This window comes from Cervus elaphus, chromosome 30, assembly GCF_910594005.1.
Source record: "Cervus elaphus chromosome 30, mCerEla1.1, whole genome shotgun sequence".
Lineage (NCBI taxonomy): Eukaryota > Metazoa > Chordata > Mammalia > Artiodactyla > Cervidae > Cervus > Cervus elaphus.
Window position 1 is genome coordinate 13,006,784 of NC_057844.1, and position 17,449 is coordinate 13,024,232.

Consider the following 17,449-nt stretch of genomic DNA (forward strand, 5'->3'; position numbering starts at 1 on the left):
CTTATTTTCATTTTCACATTCCTTCTCTTCTACACACATGTCTGTACTTTAAGAAAATCTACAGTCTTCTGAGCCTCTTAATATACTCTCATTTTCCTCTGCTTTATTTACAAACTTCTTTTTTGTTTGTTTGCTTTCTGTTTGCTCTTGGCCGCACCGGGCAGCTGGTGGGACCTTTGTTCCCAGGCCCTCAGCAGTGAAAAGCACCAAGTCCTAACTACTGGACTGCTGGGGAATTTCCTATTTTCAAGCCTCTTGGAAATAGTCCACATGCTGACTGCCTCTAATAAGCTTCCATCACCCTCATTTTACTGAAACTGCTCACTTGAAAACACCAAAAATCAAAATGCCACAAATCAAGCTTTTTCTTGATCATCGTGATCTCATTCCCTTCAATCCTCTTCCATTGATTCTCTTTTGTGATTTGAAAGGAAAAAAAGTGAAAAGGCGGCTTCCCTGGTGGATCAAACGGTAAAAAACCTGCCTGGAATGCAGGAGACCCCAGTTCAATCCTCTGACCCTCTCCTGTGATTTACCATCTATGAATATGTACCAGGTTGTTTTCCCCACTCCAGTGGGCAATTCCTATGGAGAGAGGATCCTGGCGGGGTACAGTCCATGGAGTCGCAAAGAGTCGGACACGACTGAGCAACTTCCACTTTCTCATGTACCTGTTTCATCTTCCGAGTAGGATTCTTAGGCCTTCAAGAGGTGAGAACTCTGTTTTTTTGTCATATTGGTGCAAAACTGCCTCACAGCAGGCTTTTATTTTAGTGTTTATGGAATAAAAATGTAACCATTCAGTTAAAAGATGTTGTTATGTAAGTCTAGAAAGAATTTTTATATGAAGAATAATACTTATCTATGCTTACACTTGATATGAAAACAGAACCGAACAAGTTTAACTGTCAGCATGAGAGATTTAGTCTACGTATTTCAAAAATTTTCTATACAGATTTTAAAATAAAATAATTGTGGTGTAACTTTTCTTGTGAAATCATTTAAAAAAAAATAAAGAAGGGAACAGCATATATATATTTTACATGGAATGAATACTGGTGATCACTCCTCAGTGTAGAAATTAGATAAAGATCACCCATAAGGATCTCTTCCTGCCCTTCAAGCTATAGAATTTCCAGAGACCTAATTTCTCAAATAGAAATCAGAAAAAAAATGCATAAAAATCCTTTTGGACAAAACCATCCCATATAGCAGCTTTAACAACCTAGTACATGGACACAAAGTATTTCAAGATAAAAGCAGCTGCATGACCTAAAATCAAAAACTGTCTAAGCCCTGTTCTAGATTTGCTTCTGATTTGATGAACGACCTGAGGCAAACAATTAATCTGGATGTCTGTGTCCTCATTTACTAAATGAGGATATCCTCAAGGGGTGCTGTACGATGTCACTATTTATGAATCAAGGCAGTACTAGAAAAAAATTTAAAGCTGTCAAGCCTATTAAAATATCAATTATTATTAATAGAGCCATGATCTGATGAAAATAGATTCTAAAGAGTTTCCGACACTCAAAATGGCTACAGTGTAATGTCACTGAAGAAGCCACAGAGGGGAAAAAAATTTCTGTTTCAACTTATTTAAAATGATCAAAATAGGATCTTTTACCACCTGCTGTGGGTGATTAAGGTTACTCATGTTCCTCTGTAAGCCTCCATTTCTCTCTAAAGCTATACTAGTGATGGTGCTTATCTCATAGATTAAGATAAAAGATTAAGGAAGATAACCTCTGACACACAGTAAACCTGAAAAAAAACAAAATTACGGGGCTTCCCTGGTGGTCCAGTGGTTAAGATTCTGTCTTGCCATGCAAGAGACACCGGTTTGATCCCTGGTGGGAAGATCCCACGTGCCGTGGAGCAACAGAGCCCATGAGCAACAACTGCTGAGCCCACGTGCTGCAGCTCCTGAAGCCAGGGCACTATCGCCGGTGCGCCGCAACAAGAGAAGCGACCACAACGTAATTGCAACCAAGAGTAGCCCATGCTCTCCGGAACTAGAGAAATTCTGCATGCAGCAATGAAAACCCAGCCACAATAAATAAATAAATAAACCTTAAAAAATTCTTTCATGTTACTTTCTTAAAAAAAAAAAATAGCTGTTATCATTACAAATACTATTACCCTTGTAGTAGTTGTTGTTACTGTCATTATCAACATCAGCAGCAGCAGCATCTTCATGAGCATCACTGCATTTTTAAGAGAAGTAGCATATGAGAGAAAGAAGCTAAACTTAAGAACCGGACAAATCCTGGTTCAAATTCTACCACTGCTTTGTTTATCATACAACTGGTAAGACTCTTACTTCACCTATAGGTATGGAAGTCAACTCCATCCTAAGGATGTTTTGAGGATTAAATGCAGTCATATAAAAAGTGCCTAGCACAACAGGGGTCTCCTCAATGAAAGTTATTTTTATCTCCCTTGATTCTTCTTAACTGAATTTAAATAAACCTGTCCAACAGTTAACATACACATAGCTAAGAGTTGGCCTGAGCAAGATGGCAATATGGAGAGGCCAAGGCCTGAGTTCTGACTAATACAGAGGTCAGAGTAAACACAGACCTTCTCCAACTGTGCAAGTGACAGTCAGGACATATGGACAGAGGAGCCTGGTGGGCTAAGTCCACGGGGTCGCAAAGAGTCAGACACGACTGAGCGTGAGGTGAGCCGAGAACAAGACGGCTGCGAGGGATTTGGAGCCGGTACCAGAACTCAGTCATTCTCAGAAAGCAAGCAACTGTTTTCCCTTATTTGCTAAAATAAGTAAAAGGTAATTATACAAGATAAAAATCTCATTTTTCGATCAATAGCACTGTTATTCAATATATTACGAGTTACTTTTGGTGACCTATAATATTTAAGCAGTGTATTAAAGGAGTTAATCCTTACTTTTTCTAACAAGAGAGAATCAAGAATTATTCAAAACAGGAGAATACATTAAAATATTATGTAATTGTTTAAAGTGCATTTTATATGTAACATTAAATATGTATATTGTATATTAAGGAACTTGACATTATCGTGTCAAAGTAACAAGATTCTAATGTGATGAGTTGATGGTTTAGAAAAAGGTAAAAAAAATCATTTGAAGTTCCCCATCCTGGCTTTCTATTCCCCCAGTTATGGCTATATAGAGTGTCACCCAACAGCCAGACATAAAAACCTAATCACAAGTTATCTATAATATTTGAGAAATGCAAGCAATGTATAATGACTTAAAAGTCTTCCTCTCCAGCTCTTTGGAGTCACAGGACAATAAGCAGAATTCACGATAAGAGCGTCAAGTAAAGTAAGAAAAAAAAAGGAGAGTAATAGGTTTTTGAAGAGTAAGAATATCAAAAAATAACAGCTTTTTTGGGTTATTTTATCTTCTAAGACAAATGAAAGTTAATGTGGTAGTAAAAAATCTTAAACTCTATTTCTCCATAAGTGTTATAATATCAGCCATATAAATTTTCATATTTCTGTTCTTTAGCTTATTTTTCTTTTCAAAAAGTTCCTATAATCCGTTCAGCAAAGCATTTGCATTAAAAATATTTGTTACCTTCACTTTAACAAGTGAGTATGTTATAGTATTTACATAAACAAACATGGTGTAAACATCAACATTTTCTTGGCAGATCATAACTTATTTCATCAGTCTCTCTCTCCTTTACCTTATCCACTCAATTTATTGAAGTCTTACAGAAGCAATAACCAATAAAAATAAAAATGATTTAACCTAGTTAGTACTTCTTAAAACAAATTAAAGTCTATCGATTTGGCAACATACATGCATGGAAATACTCAATATTGACAAGAATCCATGAGACAATTACTCAGTGCATACGGATGACAGCATGAGTTGGAACACCTTTTCTAGAAAGCAATTTTTTGACATATGTATATCAAGACTCTTGAAAATGTCTAGGCCCTTTAATTATACTTCCAGCGTTCAAGTTTAAAAAAATCATCCAAGATAATAAGATCTAAGTGGAGAGATATTCACCTAGAGTTATTTCTAACAGTGAAATTATAACAGTTATATAATAATTATATAACTACAACAGTGAAATTTATAACAGTGAAAACTTAGACAAACCTGAATGATCAACAATATGGAAATGTAGATAAAATGGGAATGTTAAATAAATAATGTCACATCTATTTGATGAAATACTGTACAGACACTAAAAGTCATATTTTTGTCACAGGAAAATGCTCCTGAAGAAAATCAAGTTTTAAGAAAAGCAACCTGTAAAACTTTATATGCATGGTATACCATCTTTGTAAAAATTACTATACGTGATTAGATAGATATGAACATAGGCATGATGAGCTTCCAAGGTGTTATCAGTGTAAAGAATCTGCCTGGCAATGAAGGAGAAGTGGGTTCGATCCCTGGGTCAGGAAGACTACTGGAGAAGGAAATGGCAACCCACTCCGGTATTCTTGCCTGGGAAATCCCATGGACTGTGGGGCGTGGCAGGCTACATACAGTCTATGGAGTCGCAGAGAGTCAGACACAACTTAAGAGGTAAACCACCACAACTGTTTTTAGGTGCCAGAGATAAGCAAAATAGTTACATTCTAGTGGAGAAGACAGACAATAAACATGAAAACAAGGAAATTAATTAGGCAAATTCAGAGAGCGATAGGTGCTCTGAAGATTACCTTATGTATATGACAACAGGGTTCATGCAGAAAGGGTTTAAGTGTGATGAGTGATTATAGAAAGTTCTGAGAGTTTATCATCAGAATGATGAGGAGGCAGGAATATACAGATCTGGGAGAAGGTCATCCCATGCAGAGGAAATAACAAGTACAAAGGTTCTGGGGCTGGAAAGAACTTGGCCTATTTTTAAGAGGACAAGGTCACTGTGGCTGGACTCTAGCAAGCAAGGGAAAGAAGAAAGGAGATGAAGTTGACAAGGTTGGGTCCTGTAGAGTGTGGTGGCCATGTTCAAGGGTCTGGATTTTATTCTGGGTGTGACAGGACCAAACTGCTTTAAGCAAGGAACTGATAGGATCTGGTTATGAACAAACAATAAGGAATATTAACTGCCAGGAAGTGAGAGAGAAGAAAAAATATGAAACTCAGATAAAATCTCAATAGACAGTCTGAAGCAACTCAGAGAAAGGACTAATGTCCTTATATCTTCATCACAGACTCTGAAGGTGCCAGTGTATTATACCATCGCAAACAGCTGATGCTTATCATAATCAGCTGGATTAATAAAAAAGAAAAAACATGAAAGTATAGAATACTACCATAAATACATATATCATTTTAAATATTTTATAAGTGGTATATAGATATAAATTAAAAATTTGCTTTCTAGAATGGTTGGGAGAATACAATGTCAGAGTTTCATCTAAACAATTTATATTATGCTTCAAGATATAAATCTTTAGCTAACCAATAAATTTAGTTACCTAAAGCAACTCAATTTCTGAGATTTCTGCTTAGCCAGTTTTAAACTGTCTTTAAAATAATAAGCATACAAAAACATCTTTTTTCTGTTCCTTATTATCTGCATCGCAACAATCATCCAAATACAAAATTCACTCAAAAATATGTTTTTAAATCCACGCTCTAACAAACAAAGTCAGTACTCTTATTGTCATTTAAATATGACAGAGAAGAAGCAAGCATGGTATTTTTTTTCCACTTATAATCAGAAATAAACTGAGCCTTTGGAATTATGTAAATAAAATGGATTTCTTTAAATATACTCACATGCTTCATCCACAAAGGATTACGTTTTTAATAGTTTGGAAATCTAAAATGCTCAGATTCTCCCACCATATGATGCTAAGTTTGATCACCATTGTTTATGATAGTGTAGTCGCTCAGTCGTGTCCGACTCTTCGCGACCCTGTGGACTGTAGCCCGCCAGGCTCCTCGGTCCGTGGGATTCTCCAAGCAAGAATACTGGAGTGGGTTGCCATTTCCTTCTCCAGGGGATCTTCCCGACCCGGGGATCGAACCCGGGTCTCCCGACCACAGGCAGATGCTTTACCCTCTGAGCCACCAGGGAACTGACAAATCATTGCACTTTAAGTACAGCATTCTTTCTGTAACTAGATGGTGATCTACATGACAATGTGAATATTCTGGTCTCCAAAAATTCGTTCACTCAGTGTTTCTTACAATTTCACTCTTTTACTTACAAAGTAATAGTGTGTACTCCTGGGAAAGCTTCAAATTTAAAGAACTATGAAGCTTATTCCTTGCCCTGCCCCAGATGCCTGACCACACCTCCACAGAGGTAAGCTCTGTTAACTGATTCTTGTGTTTCCTGCTGGAAATTTTCAATGTGTAAACAAACATTTATGTATTTTTTTCTCATTTTTTAAATCACAAATGGGATCATATTATATAGACTGTCTTGCAACTTCATTTTTTTTCAGTTAATATATTCTGGACTTCTATCAACTCATAAATATTCATCTCACTTTTTTTAACGGTGACAGGTAATTCTAGCTACCATGATTTATTTAATTAGTCTCTTATACATCATTATAGTTTTCACAAAGTTTTATGTGATTTATCAAACAGTGCTACAATAAACAGCCTAGTATATATGCTTTCATGCTTTTTGTGAATAACATTGGAAAGAAAAATTGCTAGAAATATTACTGCTGGATACAAATGTGTTTAATTTTTTTCTTTCGATAGATAATCACCAAATTTTCCTTTATAATTACATCAATCCATGGTCCCATTAACAGCAATGCTGATTCCTCACCCGTTCTTCCTCATCAACAACAAACATTAGCAGATTCTGAGAGGTGAAAGAAAAGGAGCCGTTCACTACTCTTTTAATGTTCATTTTTATAAACAAGAAGTTCAAGCACCTTGTTTTGAGTTTATTGAACGTCTGAATCTTTTCTCTATGAAATGCTTGAAGTCTCTGCCCTTTTTTCTCTTAGGCATTCCTGACAAAGAACAATGTTCAATATTTTAAGTAAAATATTTGAAGAAATGTACAAGTTTTGTTATAGGGGTTTCCAGGGGCTCAGTGGTAAAGAGTCTGTTCAGTGATTAAGAATCTGCCTGCCAATGTAGCAGACACAGGAGACATGGGTTTGATCCCTGGATCAGGAAGATCCCTGGGAGCAGGAAATGGCAAGCCACTTCAATTCTTGCCTGGAAAATTCCATGGACGGATGAGCCTGGCCGGCTTTAGTCTATGGGGTCACAAGGAGTCTGACATGACTGAGTATGCATGCACCCACAAGCTTCAATATAATATTCAAAAAACATTATTTTAATTGATAAGCTGCACTCTCTTCAAAAAGCTGTAGTTCCTGGAATTATGAATCTAATTTTACTATACTTAATATACCTTTATGTACTTCACCTTTAGATTTAGAATATTTTAGTAAATGTGCTAGAGAATTTGCTATATTGAAATCTCAATTTGTTTTTTTTTAACTCAAATTTTTATAGGAAGTTAATAGGAAGCAACTGGAAATAAGAAATCAGCATATGAATCTTTAGTTAACATTTTAGAACCACTTGTTTCAACTATGGCTTTTTATTTCATACTAAACTAACAAGGCATTTCCAAGAACAGGGAAACCAAAAACCTAAATTAAATCTGTCTAGAGAGGGCATGGTACATCTGTCTTTCGCTAGTACATGAGCTACTCTTTTCCTACTTTAAAAATCAATTTCTTAAAGACCGGGAGTGAACAGTCACGTATGGGAGTGTGATAAGCACTTGCCTGATCGATGTAAAAAGCTGTGCCCGCGCGGATCTCTCGCCGCTGTTTGAGGTCGGTTTCGGTGGTGTCTCTTGACAAAGCAATGTATTCAACCTCCCTTTTGGTCAGCTCCTGAAGAGAGTGAAATGGTCCCAAGATAAAATCAAGTTTCCAAGATAAAATCAAGTTCCCAACATATGCTTTGGAGGCAGGCACCCTGACAATGTCACTCTACAGAAGAGCATTTTATTAATAAATGTAATTCTAGATGAAAGCCTTCTGAGCCTCAGCTTTAAGAAAAATGTAATAAATTGAACATTAATCAAAATATGTATCTCTCCTCAGAACTTTTACTGTACTCAATAATCTATAGCTTAATTATTGACTACTTAGGCAATAATAATCAAAATGTGATCTTACAAATCTTAATATCTCCTGTAGAGTTCTTTTCAAATATCAAGAGTAATAATTTGGCTATTACTTGATTTTCACATAAATGACAGTCATCTCTGTAAATAATGTTCATCTTTTTTTAAAGGGTGCTTTAAATTAATTTACTCTATAAACCAATGATTACCTACCATGTATATGTTAAGCATTTAACAAGTGTGAAAATAAGGTAAATATCAATAAGTGGTTCAACAAAAAAGAGACAATATAGAACTAATTAGGAAGGAAAAAGGAGAGGAAAGATGAAAAGCAGGAAGGGGGTATGGAGGTTATTATTTTACACAGGAAAAAAAACCATTTGGTTTGAAGAAGAAACCACCCAGAATCTATTTCTCTTAGAATAATTAATCTATCCCTAAATTCATTTTTCCTTATATATAACAACAAGGTATAAAAATTTTTTAACATTATCCTTGGTTTTACAATGTTGAATTAAAAACAATGACATTCTCCAATCCAATAAGGCATGTAATATGTTTTTATTAAACAGGAAGAACAAATTAATTTACTGGAGGAGTACAAAAGAAAAAAGTTGAATGAGTATGCCATTAGTGGTGAAAGGGGATTTTTCTTTAAATGGGATTTTTTTTAATTGACCTTATCTCCATGTGATGTTGATAAAAATACATTTATTATTGTCACTCAGTCTTTTAAAATGTGCCTGTTCCCACGCACCCATAAGTTTTAGAATATGTGGAAAGAAGGGGAAAGTTTTAAAAAGAGAAAATGTACACCAAAGTGGCAAAGATGTGCTGACACCAAATGATGTTTCTCTAAGTGAGCCGCCCGTGAGAGCACAATTCTGGAGTCAAGTGGCAGGTCCTCCTCCAGCAGACCCTCCTGGCTTCCGGGACGCCCTGCAGCGCCTTCCCGTCTTGTCTCACTGACACGGACTGTGATCTCCCTCGCTGAAAACCCCTGACACTCACAGTGGTTGACCAAATGCCGTGTGCCTCTTACTATTAAACTGCATCACAGTAGCACCCCGAACTGTCACAGCAAGGCTGTTATCCTCAGTCTTGACAGTTTCCCGGGACTTTTCGTCAGCCAAGACAAGACCAAGGTGTCCCCAGCTGTTGATCCACGGAAGTGGCAGCAACAAGCTCACAGCCAGCACCTGGAGCAGCAGATGGGGACGGCGGCAGAGGTCTGCTGACTTATTTTAAACTGTCTACAAAGCTCCTACTATATGAGTGAAATATGAGATAAACACAAGTTTTCAGTTATTTCTTTTTAATTTCTCATTGATTCAAGAGGCTTGCTCCCAGATTTCTGCCTTTAGAGATGTCATCTACACTGGCTATTGAACCAATCCATTGTTCCATATCCGGTTCCAACTGTTGCTTCTTGACCTGCATCCAGGTTTCGCGGGAGGCAGGTAAGGTGATCTGGTATTCCCATCTCTCCAAGAATTTTCCAGTTTTTTGTGATCCACTCAGTCAAAGGCTTTAGAAAAGACCTGATGCTGGGAAAAGATTGAAGGCAGGAGGAGAAGGGCACAACAAAGGATGAGATGATGAATGGCATCACCGACTCGATGGACATGAGTTTGAGTGAGCTCGAGGAGATGATGAAGGACAAGGAAGTCTGGCGTGCTGCAGTCCATGGGGTTGCAGAGTTGGACATAACTGAGCAACTGAACACCACCACTATGCTGGCTATTACTACACATAGGGTCTTTACATATACTGGCAATAGTACCCACTACAGAGTTTGCAAGGCAGCTTAGGCTAGTAAGTTTTCTTACATGTATTTCCAAATCCTGAAGCTGCCTCAGCTCTGACAATTGAAAGTTTGGTGGTGGTTGTTTTATTAAGATACAAGGTTTATACTTATAAACTTCAATTGTGTTTTTCAGCCAACAGGATTCCTATACTCTCCCAGCCTGGCTACTCCACATTTCTAACAAGCTTCAAAGACTTGTCAGAAACAAAATCAAAGTGAGATATTGTTGCCTTTGAAATGAGCCAGGTAGACTGCACAATTTAAAACTAAAGAGGTCTAGACCTGGGAATCTTGGTGGGTGACTCTGCATTCTCAGACAAGACAAATAGACTTTTGCATTGTGTATTAATAAAGTAATGATAATAATACAATGGCACAGACAAGACAAATAGACTTTTGCATTGTGTATTAATAAAGTAACGATAATAATACAATGGCACACTGCACCTCACAAACTGATTCTAGGGAACAAATAAGGGATATGAAATTTATGAGCTAGACAGAGTTAGGTTCTGTTCATGGTATTTTCATCATTACAGCCCTACATAATTTTGAAAGTACCAAGATAAACTCACCACTAAAATAAAAGAGTACATGAAGTATATCTCAATAAATTAGAAATCGATGATTTAATATCAAATAACAAAAGGAAGCTTTAAGTAAGGTTTTTCTCTTCATCCTAAAAATTATCTTTGGAACAGACCAACTTCGTCTGAGAGGGTTCATCCTTCAATCATTATAGCAATGCCTATTAATGCTGACAAAGTAGTAGAAAAAAGTCCTGCAAATTTTTTTTTATTTCAGTTGAGATTTGAATATTTCAACTCAACTCAGAGAACTACAAACATTTAAGAGGATATCGTATCAGAAAGGAAAAGCAATATGAGATCTGAAGTCTAGCTCCATCACTGACTTGCTGGATAAAGCCTGAGTGAGTTATCTAATCTCTGTGAACCTGTTTTCTCATCTATTTATAGAAAAAAAAGAGTGCACAAAACACGTAAGAGAGATTCTGTAATCCTTAGGCTCCCTTTAGAGACCATATAACATCAAAAGTCAGAAGAATTATTTGGCTTTTCAAAATGTGGACCAAAGATAAAAGAATGTTTCTTGAGAAGAATAAAACTACACTTTTGTTTTCTAATCTCAGAGTTGCTGATCCTGTTTGCAACTATTCACTGCTTGCATTTAGATGGATCTCTTTCCTACTAGAAGTGGAGGGTTTTCTACTTGGAGCAAACATTTGCTAAAGCTATGAAAGGCAAACATACATTGACTTTCCGAATAATTTATTCCAAATGCTTTATAAACAATCACCCCTCAATGTCAACATTTTTAAAGGAAGGACTAAACCTGAGATTTCCGTAAATTCTTAATTTATTTCACAAAACAGGTTATCAAAGTTAAGACCCTCAGGAATCAACAAGAATTCGTTGCTTACCAGGTACTGCATAGCAATAGAGCGCCGAAGAGGCCCAGGAGGTCCTATTAGAAAGACGTCTTGCCCCAAAAGATCCTTCTGCATTATCCATCTTAGATGTTGAATTACTGATTGAGCCAGAGAGTCTGAGACTTTAAAGTGGAAAAAAAAATAATAAAGTGGAAAAAAAGGTAAAATGAAATGCAAATCAGACTACTACATAGAACATAAACCTCCAAGCAACCAATGCAGACAGTATATCTATCAAGTTAAAAATGTATATACAATGTACATGTATATATATATATATATATGCACATATATACACATACACACACATGCATATACACATGTATACATTCATACCTACATCTGCTGAATTTTGACACTGTTTTACAATAAAACCATTATTATCTAATGTTAAAATAGGGTTTATTACATCACGAAGAGTCACATAATCCCACACCTAAAAGCTAATAAGAAACGGGAATTCCCTGGGGGTGGGGGGGTGGTCCAGTGGTTAAAGCTTGGGCTTTCACTGCCATGGACCTGGCTCAGACCACTAGTCGGGAAAATAAGATCCCATAAGCCATGCAGTAAGGCCAAAAAAAAAGCTTATAAGAATGCTTGAACAGGTATCTGTGTTATCAAAGGAACAAAAGTGTTTTTCAAGGGTGATATGAACAACTACTACCATTACTTTGTCACAGTGTTACACCCCAACTCTTTTGTTCTGAAAGGTGATAGGACCAAATCATCTCAGACAATTTATGAGTATCAAAACCTTGAAAAAATTTTTAAAGTACGACTTAAGTTGGCACTGGATTGTGAGATCTCTCAAACTTCACAGTTAGGATGTCTGATGTAGATTTAAATGACTCCTTTAAAATTTACATCTATTCAGCACCAACTCTTCTGGAAATAGAAGACTCTTCTGTATAATATCCTTCTAAGTCTACTATATATATATACATTTAATTTTGGGGCACATGGCATTTGGGGATCTTAGTTCCCCACCCAGGAACTCAACCTGTGTACCCTCCATTTGGAGTGCTGAGTCTTAACTGGGCTGGTAGAGAAGTCCCTAGTAAAAAGTGAAGGTGTTAGTCACTCAGCCATGTCTGACTCTTGGCGACCCCATGGACTACAGCCCAGCAGGCTCCTCTGTCTATGGGATTCTCCAGGCAAGAATACTGGAGTGGGCTGCCATTCCCTTCTCCAGGGGATCTTCCTGACCCAAGAATCGACACCAGATCTCTTGCATCATACGTGGATTCCTTACCTTCTGAGCTACAGAGGAAGTCCCTAAGCCTACTATTAAATCATCCATGAACACACTTATTTTTTGACTAACCATTTTTTAAATGTTTGTATTAATACAATTCATTTGTATTTACTCACATACATCACCCAGTGACTGCACAGGTGTTCTCCTAGGGATTCAAGAAAAACTCTCCCCCTTACACATCAAGACACGATATAGAATACTCATAGCAGTGTGGCTCAAAATAAAACTGAAGATAGGAGATGGATAAAAGACACACAGTGGAATACTGTATGACAAAAAAAATAACAGAATGAACCCCCGTTACTTCCAACAACATGTTTAACTCTTAAAAGAGAAAAAAATTGTCACAAACTAAATCATGTATTAATGATTAATATCACTATCTTGATGAGTGCATGCTAAATCGTTTCAGTCATGTCCAACCGTTTGCGACCCTATGGACTGGAGCCCTTCAGGCTCCTCTGTTCATGGGATTCTCCAGGCAAGAATACTGGAGTGAGTTGCAACGTCCTCCTCCAGGGGATCTTCCTGACCCAGTGATTGAACCTGCTTTTCCTGCAGTTTGCGCACTGTAGGCGGATTCTTTACCGCTGAGCCTCCATGAAGCCCCACTATCTTGGTAAAGCTCAAAAAACTAGTAAATTGAATTTTTTACAAACACATGCATATGTGATTAAAACAGTGCTTGAAACAGCAAAAAAGCCAGAGGATGATAAATTCAGAATATCTGGAAAGGAATCAGAGAGATTCTTGTGGATAACTTCAAAGATAATTATAATACTCTAGTCCTTAAATTAGATGTGGGTACAGTGTTTGTTTTACGATTATGTTGCATTTTGTATGTAAACACACATAATACAGGTATGTATACATACATATCAACATATCTATCTGTGTATATGTATGTGTATGAGTGTATGGGCTTCCCAGGTGGCACAGCAGTAAAGAATCCGCCTGCCAATGCAGGAGGTGCAAGAGACACAGGTTCGATCCCTGGGTTGGGAAGATCCCCTGAGGAGGAAATGGCAACCCACTCCAGTATTCTTGCCTAAGAAATCCCATGGACAGAGAAGTCTAGCGGGCTACAGTCCCTGGGGTCACAAAGAGCAATTCAGCACAGCACAGCATCTGTGTATGCATATAAAAAACATAGTCTTTTGTGTGTGTTGAATATTCTTATACTCATTAAACTTTGTTTAATCATCCAGGAAGGTCATGAAAGAATTCAAACATCAAACTAAGAACATTTGTCTAGGTACTAAAGCTGTGTTTCCCTCCATGCCCCCCACCAACAGCATAATCTTGCTAGGGTGATTGCCCCTACTCTCCCCCAAAAAGTTAGTATTTAATCATTAGAACAAAAATAAAGATAAATTTCTGATTTTCTTAATCATGGTAGGAAGATTAAGGAAAGGTATTGGGCAGACTGCTTGGTGTATCACATACTGAGGCCACGCTAGGAAAGTGAAGTCGCTCAGTCGTGTCCGACTCTTTGTGACCCCATGGACTGTAGCCTAACACGCTCCTCTGTCCATGGGATTTTCCAGGCAAGAGTACTGGAGTGGGCTGCCATTTCCTTCTCCAGAGGATCTTCCCGACCCAGGGATCGAACCTGGGTCTCCCACACTGCAGGCAGACACTTTATCGTCTGAGCCACCAGGGAAGTGCAGAGGCCACGCTAAAGCAATTTATAATTTCCACAAAGCAAGTGCTTCTAACATGTGAAAATCAGCAGATTCATCACCCAGGTGGAGGTGCTTAGCTTCGCTCCTATTCTCTGTGAAGCCTCTACACCATGCGTGGGGGCAACACTTGGCTCCTGGAGGAGGACTTGGGAACAGTTCTTAACTATTGATATTATTAGGTTGGCCATAAAGCTAATTCAGGTTTTCCATATCATCTTATGGAAAAACGCGAACCAACTTTTTGGCCAACCCAATACCATAGCTAGTTACCCACAATGGGATGCTCTGCATTAACAGATAAATTACAACATACTTATGTATTTAAATTTCACAGAATTGGGGAGAGACAATCAGGGGAAAATGTCCTTAAGTGTGCAATAATGAAAAACACATTGAAAAACATTGCCCTAAGACCTGCACCTTTGAGAATCTCCCAAGGAGCTCCGCAATGCTAGGAAGCAATTCACCTGCATCTTATTCTTAGCTGTCAGATGTACGCTATTGTTCTTTCCTACTACAGGCTTAAATCATTATAATATATGGTCTATTCTTTCTTATTGTAAGACAGGTCCATCTGCCTGCTATGTAAGGATGAAACAAAATAAGAGCTAAGAAGCCTCATTTCTCAGTAAAATGACACGAAGTTCTGTATGCTGCAGATCCACTACCCTTCCTTACTTAGGTATTAAATATGTAATTAAAAACTTAAACGCTTTGGGGTTTTTCTTTACATTTTTCCAAACCTCAGTTTACTCTGGCCTCGGGCCTTCTCCACACCATTCTTATGGTTTTATGCTGCTTCTGTGTATTCACCTTTGGCAAAGTGCCTGACCTTCCATTACCTGGACTTGTCTATTTAAAATATGAAATTTCCAAAGTTCTGTAAGGGAGAGCCAAGTTGGTCTCTTCAGCTTCCTCCCACCTTTTATTATTTATAACTATTTATAACTATTCATAATGACAGAGTCTCAATATCGTTCCACTCCATTTACAATGCCATGATCTTAGAACTCACATTCATTTTCAAGATTTTTTTTTTTTAAATCAAAGGCTCCATTTCCTAATCCAGTGTGAGGTTTCTCCCCCTGTAAGTTGTCAGTATCAACAAGTACTGAAGTTTAGGAATAATTTATCTTTTTCTTAGCAAACTGAAGAAGAATCAGTTATAACAACAGAGCAGTGTGTACACCAACGTATCTTCTTAAGTGGGAAGAGAAAGGCACAGAGATGAAGTTATTTAGAACCAGATCCTAGAAATTGTATAGAACTTTGAGTAGGCTCGGGGCTTTCTGGCAGCTCAGATGGTAAAAAATCTGCCTGCAACGCAGGAGACCCAGGTTCAATCCCTGGTTGGGAAGATCCCCAGGAGAAGGAAATGGCAACCCACTCCAGTATTCTTGCCTGGAGAATTCCACGGACACAGGAGCCTGGTGGGCTACAGTCCATGGGGTCGCGAAGAGTCGTACACGACTGAGCGACTGACACTTTCCCTTCACACTTTGAGTACGTTCACGGGAGTGTCTCCCACTCAACATGACCCTGGTGTGATGAGAAGAGTCACAGGCCAGAGGCACACCTGATAGCTCTCAGTCATCCCCTCCTTTGCCCTTAAATACTCAACACTGGCTGTCAACCAGCAGCAGTACTGTCCCATCTCCACGCGTTCCAGAGCATCTGGAGATGTCTTCCATTTACATTTCAACTCTGCACAGGTTTCTTCACATGAATAAGCAGCTTCTGAACCCTCTGGCTGGCCTTGTAGTCTATACTGTCACAAAGACCTTTTCCCTTCTTTTGTCTTACTTTAGTATAGTAAAGAGCTGCTTGATGAGGGTAAAAGAGGAGAGTGGAAAAGCTGGCTTGAAGCTCAACACTAAAAAACTAAGATCATGGCATCCAGTTCCATCACTTCATGGCAAACAAGATGAAGAAGTGTTAGTAGTGACAGATTTTCTTTTCTTGGGCTCCAAAATCACTGTGAATGGTGACTTCAGTCATGAAATTAAAAGATGCTTGCTCCCTGGAAGGAAAGCTGTGACAAATCTAGACAGCATGTTAAAAAGTAGAGAATCACTCTGCCAACAAAGGACCATATAGTCAAAATTATGATTTCTCCAGGAGTCATGTACAGATGTCAGAGCTAGACCACAGAGAAGGCTACACACCAAGGAATTGATACTTCCAAATTACGGTGCTGGAGAAGACTCTTGAGAGACCCTTGGACAGCAAGGAGATCAAGCCAGTCAATCCTAAAGAAAATCAACCCTGAATATTCACTGGAAAGGCTGACTCTGAAGCTCCAATACTTTGGCCACCTAATGCAAAGAGGCAACTCATTGGAAAAGACCGTGATGCTGGGAAAGATTGAAGGCAGGAGGAGAAGGGGATGACAGAGGCTAAGATGGTTAGATGGCATCACCAACTCAATGGACATGAATTTGAGCAAACTCCAGGAGACAGTGAAGGACAGGGGAACCCGGCATGCTGCAGTCCATGGGGGTGCAAAGTGTCAGACACAACTTAGCAACTGAAAAACAATAACAATAATAGTAATAATGACAGCCATAATTTACTGCATTCCTAATCATGTGCTGGGGAAAAACATGAATGATTTCTCATACTCTCAGATCACACAACAACTCTAGAAGACAGCAGGCTACCGCATGTAAGGATAAAGACTAGAGCCAAACAGTTAATTCCCAACTTGCTGTTTATAGTGTAATTTTGATCAGCTATTCAAATTCTCTGTGCTGTTTTTACATCTGTATAGTGGATATGAGAAATGAGCTTACTTATAAGGTGGTTATGAGCATTAAATTAGGCACTTAGAAGAGTGTCCAGTGGTAGTAGTACACGTACTTATTAAACATTCACTATTCTCACCTTATAAATAAGAAAAATCAAAGTTCTTACAGTGGTATTATTTGTCTACAGTTGATAAATCTTGGCCTAAACCAAGATTTAGACCTAAATTGTTTGAGTCCAAGCTTGCACTCCAGCCATTACGTCCTACTGCTCCTCCAGTCTTTGTTTTTTTAACTTTATCATTGGAGTATAAAGCTTTACGACGTGGTCTGAGTTTCTGCTGCACAGCAAAGTGAATCTGCTCTACGTATACACACCTCCCCTCCCTCGTGAGCTCCCCTCCCAGCCCCGCGTCCCACCCCT

At 38.2% G+C, this 17,449-nt stretch overlaps 1 protein-coding gene across 1 annotated transcript in view; it reads right to left on the reverse strand.

Moving 5' to 3' along the window:
- VWA8 (von Willebrand factor A domain containing 8) overlaps nt 1–17,449 on the reverse strand; it is a 366,079-nt gene that overhangs the window by 311,715 nt on the left and 36,915 nt on the right. The window contains exons 3-4 of the mRNA XM_043892308.1: nt 11,330–11,460; nt 7,735–7,845 (exon numbers count right to left, since the gene is read on the reverse strand). Coding sequence (XP_043748243.1) covers nt 7,735–7,845; nt 11,330–11,460 — 242 coding nt within the window. The remainder of the gene's footprint in view (nt 1–7,734; nt 7,846–11,329; nt 11,461–17,449) is intronic.